Source organism: Hyposmocoma kahamanoa, unplaced genomic scaffold (assembly GCF_003589595.1).
Source record: "Hyposmocoma kahamanoa isolate Upper Pololo Valley unplaced genomic scaffold, ASM358959v1 81, whole genome shotgun sequence".
Lineage (NCBI taxonomy): Eukaryota > Metazoa > Arthropoda > Insecta > Lepidoptera > Cosmopterigidae > Hyposmocoma > Hyposmocoma kahamanoa.
In genome coordinates, this window is record NW_020654080.1 from 7,364,921 (window position 1) to 7,380,664 (window position 15,744).

Here is a 15,744-nt window from a genome sequence, read left to right on the forward strand (position 1 = left end):
GTTACTAAAATTCGCTTCCATTTCTTTCTGCCGCAGTATAAATTGAGCCCATAAGTTCAGGTTCTGACTCCAGCTCAGCCAGTGTACAGGGTTGTCACAGACCGTTGTCACTGACTTCATCCGGTTCTCAAGAGGCTAGCGCCTCGGGTGAGGAGGGGTGCACGTAAGTTCAGTACCCTCCCTATTTTCCTCACTTCCCGTTGCGCATTGCACAACTAGCTCGCATTGCACACTACCAAATCTCCTATAGTATATATATAGTATCCTGCGACAATGTCCGGACATAGCCACCGACTTAAAGGGCAACTCACGTGTCCCGCGCGTCTTCTCGCCTCAGGCCCTCAACTAGACCGCTACTAAGACTCGCTAGCTGCGCGTGAGACGAACGCCCTGGTCACACCCTCCCGGGGCAGACGAACGTGTTCGTCCCTGCAGCTAGCCACACACCCCGACGAGTCCATATCCAAATCCGGGTCCGCTAGAGACGCCCGTGAAGACGTATAACTGACGGAGGGCTTGGCCCGGACGGCCGCCGTACCCTAATCTTGCCGTCGAGCCCTTAGTCTCTCCGAAAAACCCTATCTCTCCGGTCAGTAGATAGGGAGAGTGGATCGATCAATGAATATTTAAGCCTACGTAGGTAAATTAAGAAAGCCGTTTGAAAACAGAGTTCGTCCATAAAAGTACCTTACCTATTTCTGCCGCCAAGCTGTAATGTGAGCATTACTGCGTTCCGGTTTTGAAGGGCGCTGGTGACTTTAAAGGCACATGAAACTTGTCAACTTATGTCTCAAGGTGTGCGTAGTGCAGTGCCATTCAGATCTTTGCGATTTAAAGCTCTGAGCGACACTGCAACTGTTATGGACAAGCGTGTCCATAACAGTTGCACATGATGCACATGGTTGTCCCGTTACGGGTAACAATAAAAGAAAGTAGCTCGAAACTGTCTGAAATAATGGTTCCTTCATCGGCAAAGCACAGGAGGAAAATGTAGCGAAATAATGATATTATAAAATATAATGAACCTGATGAAGGGAAGTAATACGCACTTGTGCCAGAAATTACACCCCTTGAGGTGCCGATGAGGACGGTCCCACAGACGGTATCTGACAGTTCTAAAGTAATTGTTTGATGTATCACCTTCCCATGCAAATGTAAACAGCTCATCCGACAAATTGTGTGGCTAATTAAGAAATATTATTGAAAATCTCATTAGATTTCATTCATTCATTCAATTTGTTAACAAATAAAAATAAAAATACTTCCAACGTACTCTTCGTACCGACTGCGTAAGAGCATTTTGAATACGACTGCTGGTCACGCGCATAATCAAAACACGCAAATGCATTGCTTATACATACACATTTGTACAGATAAAGAACCTTTCTACGAACTCATAAAGCGCGTTTCAGTAATAAAAGAATAATAATAAGTCAATTACTGGTAGTAGGGCCTGAGATGAAAACAAAAATAAGCATTCTATTTTTAATGGCTTTTGCGTAACAGTAATATGCTAGGACTGGCAATATTCTAAGGACCTCTAGAGCGAGGAGGCCCTGAACCATTATAACAGATCAAGTAACTTAGGTTTTTGTAAACGTTATGAGTTACAATATGAATACGAAGACCAATATAATTATTTCAGCCATTGGTCTTTTTAGAGCAATGGCCGAATGAAAGGTCTTTTTTAAGGTAGGTCTTTTTAGGCCCTCGGATAAATATAAATTTTTCTTTATCCGAGGGCTGCACATAATACCTATTGTTACACCGCGAGAGTAGCGCATATTTCGCAATCATCAAAGTTAACACTGGATTAATTTCAATCATATTAAAAGGATCGTACTTGTAGAAGATGCCAAATTATCGAAAGTAACTAAACTACTTACTGTGTTAAGAACGTCTTATAGCGTAGTTCCGAACTATACACTATGAACAGCAACCCACTTAACCCAAATTCACGATCGCCTTCCCTAAAATAATAACACTTACAAAAAAACATTTTACATTCTGTTTTACGCATAATTTTGATCAATCTTCACGCGCCGAGGGACGCCCTTAATTCCCTTCCCAACCAATACTGACTATACAAACTCATTATAGCGAGAAATTTTAATTACACGGTAAGTTGAAAATATTCAAATCAACCTCGGCTAAACATTCGTTTGAAATTAATTTAGGCCGAACAGAGCTTACTGTGGCATCAATAATGCAATTTTAAAAGACAATTTAAATGCGCTCGCTGAATAATTATAGGACCTTTCGTTACCATGTTTCAGGTAGGGGATTACCACGAGTGGTAAATTTCATTGTTTATAGAAAATTTAATCAGTTGCCTCTAAGCTTAGTTGAAATTTATGATAGGCTTTTGTAGTTCCATTTGTGATATAACACTAAAGGATTGTCGAAACGAACTTAGATATTCAGATACGTACGCATGTAAAGGATATGTTATAATGACGACAGCAAAATACCTACTAATGGCGTGTTTACACAGGGTTAACTGCCGCCTTCGGCAATGTATGAGGAATAGGTACATTAGGTATGTCATAATTGAACCTAAATATATTCCAAATGATTCAACTGTAAATAAATTACTTCGCCTTGCCGAAGTAGACGCAGTTGACTCGCTATTTACTCCGAGTCGACTGCTGCCTCTTCGGCAAGCAAATTCGGCTGACGAAGGCGGCGCAGTCGACACGCTGTTTACACAGAGTACACTGCCGCCGTCGCCAATATCACCAAGTCGTTACAAATACAAGTATACGCACAGAGACACAACATATCGTTCGAAACGTTCGTCAAACTGACACAGTATTTTCAGGCACCCAGCAAGCGTGTTGTGGTGGGATGCGGCCGCCGACACGTTCAAACTAGTTTGGTCGACTGTCGGTGGCCAAAAGCGACCGAGTCGCGCAACAATAATTACACTTAATCGACCGAATCGACTTCGGCAAAGAACTACGTTGGTCAAACGACTCTAGTATTTACACTAAGTAGAAGACTACTGCACTAGCAACCGGTCTATAGTGCAAGGTGTTAGGACGCACCGAACACCCCTCGCGACGCATCAAAAGAGCCTGCGGCGCAAGCGGAGTGAGTTCGTTTATAACCCGAATTTCCGAACACCGGGGAAAATAATTATAACTAAGTAAGTAAGTATTCCATCATATAATTATATTTACCATATGTCAGAGAGGGCTAGGCACAAATGCTATATGGAATCTATGGATTAATAATACTAACTAATTAGATGAATCCGAATGATCATTCGGATTCATTACTAATAATGAATCCGAATGATCATTCGGATCATTCGAATATGAAAATTAGTAGGTTGCGAATGACAGGATTAGTAAATTACTAACGCATCGCTAAAACAGAGTACCTACTCTGTAGCTGTCGCCTTCAGTGGGCAAGAGGATTCGCCGTATTGACTTTTGTATTATATATATTATTGATTACTACGTCACATACAATTTAGACATTATTTATAGTCTTTGCTATTAATTTCTCAATGATGTTGATGATTAAATATGTCAATAAATTATAGATAGAGTAGACTTGAGGTTACGGCCAACTGGCATAAGCAGAAGCAGTAGAAAATTTAGACACTAATAAACGATCTCTACAGAAATAATATACCAGAAAACCAACATCTGGTGTCAAATTTGGAAATTCAAGGGGAATTCCCTGTAATATACATTTACTCCGGGACACCCAGAATACCCACCAGGGCCCAGGTTTTGATTGCCTCTCCCGATCGGAAACTATGTCTTTTTCCGAGTCGACGCGTATATAATTGCGGATGGGCTACCCGATCGGATCGATTCCGTTTTGAATTAAAATCAGGGCCCAGAAAAGTTCTTTTCCCTAAGCTTGATCTTGCCGGGAAACTATTCTAAAGTTCATCGAAGAATCGAACTCGAGACCTCTTCAGGCGCCCACGAGGCAAACCGTTGGGCCACCAGGGTCATCTTCGTCGAGGAGAGACAAGTAGGTACTTATCACGAACTCAAATTTAACCAAAGTACAAAAATTACTACAAATCATGTTGGTGCTTTATTGTTACGAGTACATACTACGCTACATGTTATTTGATTTCCGATGTTATTAGATTTCACCACGATTATATGCGATATAGTCATATAAATCAGCCTTTTTAAATTGCCTTACCAAACTCACAGGGGGAATAGCTTTAATGAAGCGAGTTATCAAAACAATCTTATGTTTTATTTAATACGTGGGGAACTGTTTAATTTAGCCGTGTTACTCTTAGGAGGATAAGAAACGCGCATTACAACCCTTGTTAAAAACGTATTATGACGATTTGCGTATCTGATTAATTTTAAATGGACTTTATTACGCGGCCAAGTCATATTGACCTTTTTTTGGGTTGGGGAATAAGGAATAAATAAGTATTATTAGATTGTAAATTCGTGGCTTTGTTGGAGTCTTAATAGTCTATAATATATCTATATCACATACGAGACCAAATACTATCGTAACTCCAAATTATGGAATTAAAAAAAGACGATGGGAAAATTAACAAAAAAAATACTGATTGAAAACAATATAATAATATAGTCTGGTTTATAAATGGATAATTGTAATGTGTAAATAATTTTTATTTTTAATTTTCTAATTGTGTTTTCTCCACTCCACAATGTTGAGTTACAACAGTACTTGGTTTCATATGCGATGTCAGGTAGGCCTTATTTGATGAATTTGAACTTAAAAAATACTCTATTTTTAATACCTTGGTTGTAATGTAATATGCAGCCGTATCTAGCTAACAAACAACAGTATCAAAAATGACGATTCTCCAATGGAATAAGAGCTCAATTGACAATGTTAAACTTTCAAGCAGAATTTCACTTTATAAAACAGAGATTAAGAGCTATCAACATGTATTTAAAAAGCCAACTGCGCAGCGAAAAGGAGAAAGGGTAAGAATCAACTAGCACTTGTAGTAATTACTCGTATACGAGAGGGGGTTGTGAGTCTCAAATAAACAACAAAACCACAAATGGTCAGATTCTGAGTGGACCAAAAATTTTCCAATATGGCGGAATCGTGTTAAGGTGATATTCATATCGCCTACTCTCGCTGTAATTCAATTGTCAGCTTTTTGTATGGAATACCTTTATATTTATATAGTATGCAGGTCAAGTGCACGTTAACTTGACACTTAAATGTGCCTTATTCCAGCGTGACCATGGTCGAATTTTGGAAATTTGACTAGCCAGAAAAAAACAAGATTTAGTTGATCCGCCGTTCAAAAGTTATAAGGATGTTTTACTGTCCACCCTGGAATAAGCTTATTCCAGCGTCACCATTTCTCAATGTAGAAAACCACAACACCTAGCTTAGAACACTAAAAAATGTCGTAATTTAGTCGATTCTAGTCGTAAAAAACTAGATTTAGTCGTTACGCCGTTCTGAAGTTATTAATGTTTTACTGTCCACGCTAAAATAAGCATATTCCGGCGGCACCATTTTCATAAAATCTCGAGAACCATAGCTCCTAGCTACGACTTTTTTTAGTGTAATCAGATCTAAGCTAAATGTTGTGGTTCTCGAGATTGAGAAATGGTGCCCCTGGAATAAGCTTGTTCCAGCGTGGACAGTAAAACACCCTTATAACTTGTGAACGGCGGACCGACTAAATCTAGTTTTTTGCAACTAGAACCGACTAAATCACGCTGGAACAAAGCACCCGACACTTAAAATTTAATTTCCACTCTAAGTCGCTTACGATAAGAATTATTCAAAGTGCCAAGCTTGATGTGTTGTTCCTATTTTTAGGAGTTAAATAAAACACATTTTATCACTGTCGAAAGTCTCATATTATTATCACAATTAAAACGTAATTTATTACAATCAATACTTATTTATTAAAATAAAACAAAACTTTTCTTCACGATCGTCCTTTCAAAAATAACAAAAATATATATAATGCGTATGTACGTACATATATTCGTTATCTCAAAAGTAATACATTATCATCCAACGATTTTTATTCTGAGTAGGGAGCAGCTCCAATATCTTTTCTGCATAAGTTTGGTTTATAATGACCCTTTCTATCAAACTCTTGATTATACGGGAAGGGCACTATAACCTGTGCAAGCAAGCCCTGAGTAGGGGGCAAATAAATATCAACATCAACCCATTAACGTCCCACTGCGGGGCACAGATCTCCTATAGGGAAAGTGTTTAGGCCATTGTTCTGCACGCTAACCTAATACGATTTGTATCAAATTTTCCAAAGACTGAACCTTTTTCGATATGCAGGTTTCATCATGTTTGCCTTCAACCCAAACAGAAGAGAATTATCAAGAGGTTTTTCTACTAAACATACACAAGTAATCATAATAATGAGCTAGACCAATTACCTGGTCTCAAACTAGAGAATACCCTGTTCTACGAGTACCAGAGAGCAACGGAATTCACTCTGGGGCACTTTCCAGAACATCCAGACTAGAACCAATTTAGAAAAGTTCATTTCTGAAATTTGTACCACCGGGAATCGAACCCGGCGCCTCTCTCGTGTAATGTGATCAGCAGCATTATGGCATTTTAATTGATATTTAAGAATTAAAGAGTACTAATGCATTTAAATTTTTCCACAAAAATGCAGCTTGTTACAATCTGAATTCTATTTACATTGGCCTATAGCGCACGCAAATAGCCTTTTTTTTATCAAACGTAACAGAGTCTCTACGTTTCATATGCAAAATTCCCTTGTTCGAACACGCAGTACAGGACGAATTCTAAATACGACAGATTCGTAATTCGAAAGACTCGTGGATTGGGTAGATTCTTGGATTCGACAGGTTAGCTATACGGCAGAAGTACAATTATTGTAAATAAAAGAGAAAGAGGAATTAAAATAGTAGATAAGCAAAATTTTATTACTAATTTTCACTTCCTTAACGTTGATATGATGATAAAACCTGCATTACGGAAAAGGTCCACGTAACTAAGCTAAACTGTTCAACAGACGGGCCAAGTTCCCAAATCGCATTAGCCCAGCTTGATGATAATAATGATGTATCAACGTGCAGCGAGCTTTAGTGCCCCCAGCTGAAACTCCTTTATTAACCGCATTATTCTTAACTAGTACTTTACAGTATATTTCATTTTACTCCACGATTAAAAAACCCAATCTCAACGTGTGGCCAAAAACAATAAACAAAAACCTGAAATGGTACTGCAACGGTCATTTGTGATAAGGGCGAACATACTTAAAAAGAGGTAGAATCGTTTAATAAAAAGTTTGCCTGATGTTGACATTGGCTTACAATATATTACTCCATTATTTCGTCGTCTAAAATGAGCCAAGGTTGCCAATGGTGTCGATTCGTGCAAACGTAAACTAAATTCGACGTAATTATGCAGAAATCGCACCCTTGGTGTAATAACGTCACATCTGCAAAATGACAATATTTCAGTAGAGGTTTAAAGTTTGTGTGCATGTGATAAAAACACTTTAGATGTGTGACATAATTATACCAAGGATACAAAATGCTCCACCTGACAAAATGTGATTTTTAGTTAACGCTCCAGTTAGCTACTAGCAATGTACTCTTATGAAATAAACATCTACAAACTTGAAACTTGGTGAATTGGAATCTTTTGTGCAAAACAATGTCTAACGTAATATCAGTACACCTATCACTTTCAACTGTAGAAAGGTACAGAATATATAATTTTAATTCAAAAGCTGTTTTATCACAACTACTTGACCGATTTAAACTCAAATCTGTCCTTTCTTGCTGATAACGAACTGTCATTCTGGAAGCATTGGCCTACCAAATGTTCTGGAGTTATATTAAGTTTAGTTTGCATTTGAATGTACCGCAGCTCATGTGCAAGCAACAGAATGCACTCCATAATAAAATATACTTTGAGTAAAACACAATATATGAAAATTATTAAACAAATTAATAGCAACTTGGAAATGCTTTGAAACTTAACATTATTATTACTTAATCTAACACTTGAATAATCTTGAGATCACAGGATGTCGTGTATACTATCTCTTCAATATAGGTCTGAAAGGAAAAAGAACTTTATGATCATGAAATAAGATGATAAGGTCAATATTACTTTATTTTTTAAGCAATACAATAAAAAATAAAAATGAAAGTGTGAAATGAAAATCAAAGTGTGTAAACAAATGTAAGGGCGACTACAACTAGTGTGCGGGAGCGGTGGCGGTGACGCTGTTGTTACGGCACCAATCAGGCTTGCTCAGTTACGACAACAATGTCAGATACGGCAGTTAACGAGAAGAGGGGTTGTTTACGGGTAGCAGTTATATACACGAAAAGACGATTCCACAATATTGTCAGTCTCTACTTACTTTTTCTGAAAGCCAAATTTGCTCAACAGAGTTGGTTGGTTGCTGGGCAACGAATTTGTCCGCTTAAGGCCAGGCACTCGACAATTGTTTCTGATATTGTTTCTAATTGGCTGACTACTTGGTTGCGATTTATACAAAGGAATAATTGCCTCTTGAGATTCGCCGTATGAAGTCTGGAATAAATAATAAATAAAATAATAACGCACACACTCATAGCAACCCCAACCCCACATTAAGAAAATCAGCAGCTTGATTTTGATTGCCTCTCCCGATCGGAAAGTGCGTCTCTTCCGAGCCGAGGCGCATAATTGCGAGTCACAAGTGGCCGATCGGAAACTTTGACATTTCTAATTGGAACAATAGTTGATTTAACTCACAAATTAGAAAGATATAGTCAGAATCAGGTTCACCTTCTCGCTCTGAAACTCATCTGATTTCAAGACTACCCGATCGTATCGGTTCGATTCTAATTTGAATCAAAATCAGCATGCGGAACTGCAACGTGACTTCAGTATAGTTAATATAATTTTAATATTATCAAATTATAACAAATTCGAAGATAATAAACTACTAGATAAAGATTAAAAAGCTGTTTGATTAGTCTAATCTTTTTTCATCCGACAAATTTAAATTTTATTGTTTGTACCTAGCTCAATGCGGCTTAGGGACTAGAGGTATCTTTTCAGTGTTATTAGTTTAAGCAAATGATGATTCGTAGATTACACTGCGATTCAAAAATCTGTCGCGCATGCTAGCAATATTTTACATTAGTACAAATAGTTTTACTTTAAAAAAATACGTCATGTATTAATTTTTTGTGAAAATATTCTGCTAGTTTGTTGTCTGCTAGCTACTTTTTCGCCAAACCGGAGCTATCGCTCTCCCAACTGTTTGGAATTAGTTAGCAGAAAGTACGAATTTGTGTGCTTGTTGCATGTCTTTGTTTTTTATTTTTAAGTACCGTTTTGCCTTAGCAACACCTTTGAGAAACCTATGAAAGTTCACTGGTTCGAGTCGAGCCGGATCGCAGGAATTTTCTTTGTGTTTGTTCCATCTATGTATCAATAATAATAAGTCATAATTTTTATACATTATTATTATTGTATTAGTCATTATTTTATAAGTGGACAATTTGGAAATTGCATGCTATTTAACAAGTTCCAGTACTGGAACCGTATTGTTATATCTACTGATATACCATGTTTTTAAGCAAATTAACGAAACTTTCTAACCTGGGAATCAACTGGCGTCACCAGTTTCTCCATCGGATATGTATTTTCTATCACAGATTCTTCGCTTTGTCCTTCGTTAAAAACATTTTCCATTCGTGATCTAAACATTTTCTTTATTTTAGGACTTGGTTCCAGAATAGGACTCCTTGGTACCTTTTTAGGACTATTTTGCGGAGAATTCTCTTTCTGGGAATTCTCTAATTGAGAATCGGGTATTTGTGAACATTGTGTATCAATTTCCGTAGGTTGCTCTAACAATTTCATATCATTATCCCTATTAAACATAATATCCACTTTCTGCACTTTAAAAGGATTCCTACATCTCTTTTCAGGAGATTCCTCAATCACTATACTTGTTTTTGAAGTATTCATTTTACACGTATCTTTTTTATCAATTTCATTAAAAGTGAAGAATTTGCTTTCAACTACATTGTCGTCTAAAATTGTTCGAGAGAATTTACTTAATCTTTTTAATATAGGTAAATTTTTCTTGATGCATTTTGTGAATGAGCGTTGTTTATTTTCTAAAACAGGTGATTTATTTGTTGATAATATACTAAGATTATCTTTAGATATTTCGGTTTCGTTCAATGCTACATCGTGATGTTTTTCTATGTGTTGTGTTAGTGATTCGTTGTCGTCAATTTTTTGTTTTTTATTAGCCGGTTCTATACAATACATATTGCTTAGATTTTCTATAGTTAAGCTGAAACAAAAAAAGGTTATGTGTACATACTGACAATGATATGATACGGACATAGTTTCGAATACTACCAGACGCACGAATTGTTCGCCCAGTCACAAAAAAGGCAGTGCCAAAAGGAACAAATAACATGATTCCCGTCAACTTAGGGATAGATACAAACAGAAAATGTCTCACATTGAAGCATCTTTTTAGTAGTATAGAGCTCTTTGTGAAAGAGTCCGATAAGCAGTAATGTGAGTATTACTCTGTTCCGATTTTGAAGGGTAAGATTGCTGGTCAAATTACATGGGACTTTGCTTACTCAGATCATTGGGATTTAAAGCTCTGAATGGCAATGCAACTGTTATGGACAGGCGTGTTGCTTTTTTTATAATACTAAGTGGCGAAACGTATAACGTGCGCCTGATGGTAAGCAACACGCCTATCTGTGCCCGTTGCAGTGTCACTCAGAGATTTAAAACACAAAGATCTGAGGGGCACTGCCACTGCGTCTGTTACCCCGATACACAGGCTGATAAGTTTCATGTGCCTGTAATTTCACAAGCACCCTTCAAAACCGGAACGCAGTAATGCTCACATTACTGTTTGGTGGCTGAAATAGGTAAAGTGGCAGTACTTCCCTGGACGAACACCTTCACAAGAAGCTCTACTGCTACTAAAAACGCTGAACACCAGGAGCACGACTTGTTCGTGCCGTCACTTGATAATGTAAAAAAAAATTAGCCGCGCACGACCTACATCGGCTTACCTTCTACGGCTTTAGACCCTACATAAAGACTACTGTACTCAAATAATACTTGACACATTTTAATAATTGTATAAATTGCATTCTTCATAAACTGCCTTTCAAAACCCTTCAACATAATTTAATAAATCAGGGTATTAGGGTCTGCACATAATTGTTTTCAAATAACTTGTTTGTTTAACAAAACAGACTCATTGATTCATTGACTTACAATTATAAGTCAATGCATTGATTGATTTATTTATATGGAATAGAAATTTTGATTTAACTTTTATCTAACAAATCTTTTGTGTTACCAACAAACCCTTTAAAGATGTGTTGTCAAGTACTTAACACTCTGTATACGTGAATAGTGCTCTTACGGCGTATACTAATGGGTGCTATTAACCAAAGAATCTTACCTCTCATCCTGTGTCTCAGGAACATACTTAGTCACTAAATTAACAACTTTCTTCCGAGGTCTTATCGTAGGTTGTGCTATGATTGGTTCAATTTTTTTCTCTTTCTTCTGCCACGGGCGTGTTTCACTTAAATGTACTATGAAATCTTTGCTCCATATACTCGGATGCTTTGATACTGGCTCTTCTTTCCACGTGTTCGTTTTTACATTGTCAGTCTGGAATTCATTAATACAAAAGTGCATACTTTTTTGAGAGCTGATGATAATGAATTAGTCACTTCCCGTGAAAGATTACTAATGTATGTATAAGTTAATTTTTATTACAGACATCTAAACAATTTCGTAGTTGCCTAATATATTTAAAAATAAAAGGGAACAAATAAGAGTGTCATACTTAATTTCGATAAATACTATTTCGACTCGACAGTACTTCGACTACACAAACACTTCACTACACCGACAAAAAACTACTTCGACAACACGTGTATTCGACTGGTAACGATTCCGACAGAACATGAAATACTTAGTACACATAATTTGCTGTACTGACAGACTACTTAGGGATCACTTCATCGATTCATCTTGTTCTGAATATCTCATATACATAAATATGTCTGAGAAATAATTAATAACTAGTTCACTAGTTATTTGTCAATTTTATATGTTTAATAAATTATACAATCAGTTGACCAGACTATAATCAGATGAGTTGGAATATACAGGGTGTAAATTTGAGATGGGGCAGCAAGGCCAGCTACCTTAATCGTTGTAGTTACAGGAAAACGGTTCTAAAAGACTATCCATGAATTTTGAAGATATATTGATTGCTATTCACAGATTTTGAAAAAATGGTACAGTCAGCAAGACAAAAGGCAATTTATACAAAACTTTTTTATGCCATTCGATGCGGTCTCTGGTAAAGATCAATAGTCTCTATGGGACCAACTGAGGTAAGAGTACTCGAAATGTCAGAAATCGCAAAAATCTTTTTTACCATACATTTTGTAGGGACATATCTAGCGATCAATTATTCTAGGTAGTTAAGGAAATTAACAAATTGTATACGTATATTATGTATTGTATGTATATTATGTATTTCAAAATAAAAACAATAACGAAAAGCAAAATAACATACAAAATCCATGATAGTAAGTGCTCGAATTGATCCGCCTTGGCGGATGCATCGATTCGCTCTCTTTCGCAAAGAGCAAGTGGCGGCTGAAATTTTACTCAAATTTATTTTTTCCACATTTGCGAACATTTTGATTAAAAATCGTATTAAAAGTGACAATTCTCTATTAACAAAACAAAACAAAGCTGTTCGAAATTCAAAAAATAATGTTATTATTAAAATTTGGTTTTACTTAATTCTTATTTGTAGACTAATTTGTTAGTTTCCTTAACTGCCTAGAATAACTGATGACTAGATGTCCCTACAAAATGTATGGTAATAAGTTTTTTGCGATATCTGACATTTCGGGTACTCTTACCTCAGTTGGTCCCATAGAGACTATTGATCCTTACCAGAGACTGGATCGAATGGCATAAAGAAAAAGTTTTGTATAAATTGCCTTTTATCTTGCTGACTCACCATTTTTTTTAAATCTGTGAATGCCAATCAATATATCTTCAAAATTCATGGATAGTCTTCTAGAACCGTTTTCCTGTAACTACAACGATTAAGGTAGCTGGCCTTGCTGCCCCGTCCCAAATTTACACCCTGTATAGGGCAGTGAAGCATACCAAATCAATAACAGCGATGTACCTGTTGCAGATCTCCAGGTAGGTAATCGTCCATTTTCTTAAGAGTGAACGGGTCAATATTACCCAAAGCTAACTGAAATGCCGTCTTTGGGTCCAACAATTCACCTGCGTTGACGCACAGTGCTGTTTCTGTGTCTGAAAATTATGAATGACTTTTAAATTACATAACCTGTGCAAAAATAGCAAAAGCAAAACTTAAAAAATAAGATACAATATAATCACTATACCATCTCATGTATGACCAGTGCCTCTACTATGAGATTGCAGTGACAGTTATCGCTCGATATCGCGTAAAATGTTTATGGTTTGTATACAAAATGTTGTTCCTTCTTGTGACTACTAGAGACACTGCATAATTTGCCATACAAAATTGTGAAGTAATTTACGCGCTGTGACTACTATCACAGTAAACTCGTGGTATAGGCACTGGTCTCACACTAGAGAATTCCCTGTACTATGAGTACCAGAACAACGGAATTCACTGTGGGGCATTACTCAGACATAACATTTTTGATATCTTCCTAGAATATGAATCCCATGACCCCATATTACATGTCCATACCACTTTAAACAAAAAACTCGTAAATTAAAACTTTTATAAACTTGTGACAAAAATAAATATTTTTTTGTTTTTATTATTAAACAACTTCCTATTTTGTCATCCACAAGTGATTTACAACTTACAAGCACTTCAGTAGAAAGTAATGACCACTGTTTTGTTTAACCACTTGCATGTGCAGTGCGGATGTACGTGCATTTGTATACAACAGAGACTGTAGATTCTGTCATGAAGCTGATGAGTCTTTTGCACCGCCTTACCCAACGCTGCCCTTAATGGACTCACAATACTCGCTGGGATGGGCATGTATATGATGGTGGCAAAAGTCACCATGTGTAGATAACATGTGTGAAAAGATTTGCCTTCTTTGCCTATTCGACAAATACAGGAAACACCAAATTCGCGTTGCCGCGCGTTGGTCGGTTTTGTCGACGCACATCGAAGGTGCCAAATAGGCAAAAATATGCAAATAAACCACCCACAGTCCACACTATGGTCATATTCATTATTTTAACTCCTTATTTTGCTGCACGTGTGTCTACACGATAGATATATATTTGTCAGTGTTTGCATGTTTGTCTGTACGTCGAATATTTTTCCAAGTACATCAAAAACCCAATAGCGGATACAAGTAGCCATGAGATCAAAACAATCGAAACTAGGAAAATACTTCAGGTCTTTAATAATTGGTCTTGGCTCCAAGTTGTAATTAGTGAGATCAGACTAAATATTAACAGTGATGTAGGGCTGTGCAAATCTTGAGTGAAACTACAGTAATTATAAAAATATAATGACTACCAAACAAATAACTCACCTTCATCTTCAGGCTCATTCAGTCGAACCATCTTCCTCTCAATAGGATCATATACATATTGGAACTTGAAAGTAGCCTCGGCCTTCAGAAAATTCTCTCTGTACTCGTCTGTCACAGTCAGTGTCGATTTATTGAAGTAGCTGGGCAGTTTTCTTAAGGCCTGGAATATGAATTAGAAGGTTATTATATAATTGTGCCATATACAAGTCAATACTGAGATCCATATTTATATATACTTCGAATCAAAGAAGAATTAAAGAGCTACGGAAAAAAAAATAAGCCCAACTTCCTTACCCACAGGAAAAAGTTCGCAAGAAACCTGTTATATTCACAAAGCCCAACACTGTTGCAACAAGGGCTCATCTTAAACTAGATCAACAAATGTGAACATCACCACAAACTGTGACAAGGCATGATGCTCGTACGATTAGGAACTTTCTTTCATCGACATCAAGAACAAGCCAATGGCAGATTTGAAAAAAGGAAAAAAATACACAAGTGAAAAATGATTATTCTGGCAATTACCAAGATTGAATGTCAAACAAAGCCTCTATCTCAATGGAATAAAGAAGATAATTCGTTGTTCCCGAGTATAATGACTCTAATCAAAACAAATAGTACATGTTTTGACTCATTATTATACAGCAGTATTGTGAATAAAATATTGAGCTTTACATTGGGCGGCATATGATTTTTAACCAAAGTAAAAATTACGTGTTTTTGAGATAGGACGCAATTCTAAAAAGTCATTCATAATTAAATTTTTATTGAATTGATATTCAATTATTTTTTGTGAAATTACTCCACTAGTTTGTTATAATTATTAATACAAAGATCGAACACTCAGAAAAAGCACTCAGAAAAAATTCCTTCGATCCGGTCGGATTCGAACCGACGTCTTCTTGCATACCGTGCCAGACGCTATACCAACTAAGCCACGGAACGAACCAACGGACCTCACGAATTCTTCTATGTGCTTGCGTCGTGTCTTTGTACTTGGTCTTTCAACGACTTTTTAGTCGTAGCGCCATCTATGAGAAATCTTTGACAGATTTATCACCCAGTTAGTACCTTTACAGCTACCGGTCCTGGCGAGAGATGTCGCTATTCAGTGTATTAATTAAATTTTTATTGAATTGATATTCAATTATTTTTTGTG

General features: G+C 36.7%; 1 protein-coding gene across 1 annotated transcript in view; it reads right to left on the bottom strand.

The window, feature by feature from the left end:
- Window positions 1-7,506: 7,506 nt before the first annotated feature.
- Window positions 7,507-15,744, bottom strand: part of LOC113234148 (exonuclease 1) — an 11,003-nt gene continuing 2,765 nt past the window's right edge. The window contains exons 6-11 of the mRNA XM_026469416.1: window positions 14,586-14,745; window positions 13,214-13,347; window positions 11,450-11,664; window positions 9,598-10,303; window positions 8,366-8,538; window positions 7,507-8,054 (exon numbers count right to left, since the gene is read on the bottom strand). Coding sequence (XP_026325201.1) covers window positions 8,036-8,054; window positions 8,366-8,538; window positions 9,598-10,303; window positions 11,450-11,664; window positions 13,214-13,347; window positions 14,586-14,745 — 1,407 coding nt within the window. The 3' untranslated portion in view covers window positions 7,507-8,035. The remainder of the gene's footprint in view (window positions 8,055-8,365; window positions 8,539-9,597; window positions 10,304-11,449; window positions 11,665-13,213; window positions 13,348-14,585; window positions 14,746-15,744) is intronic.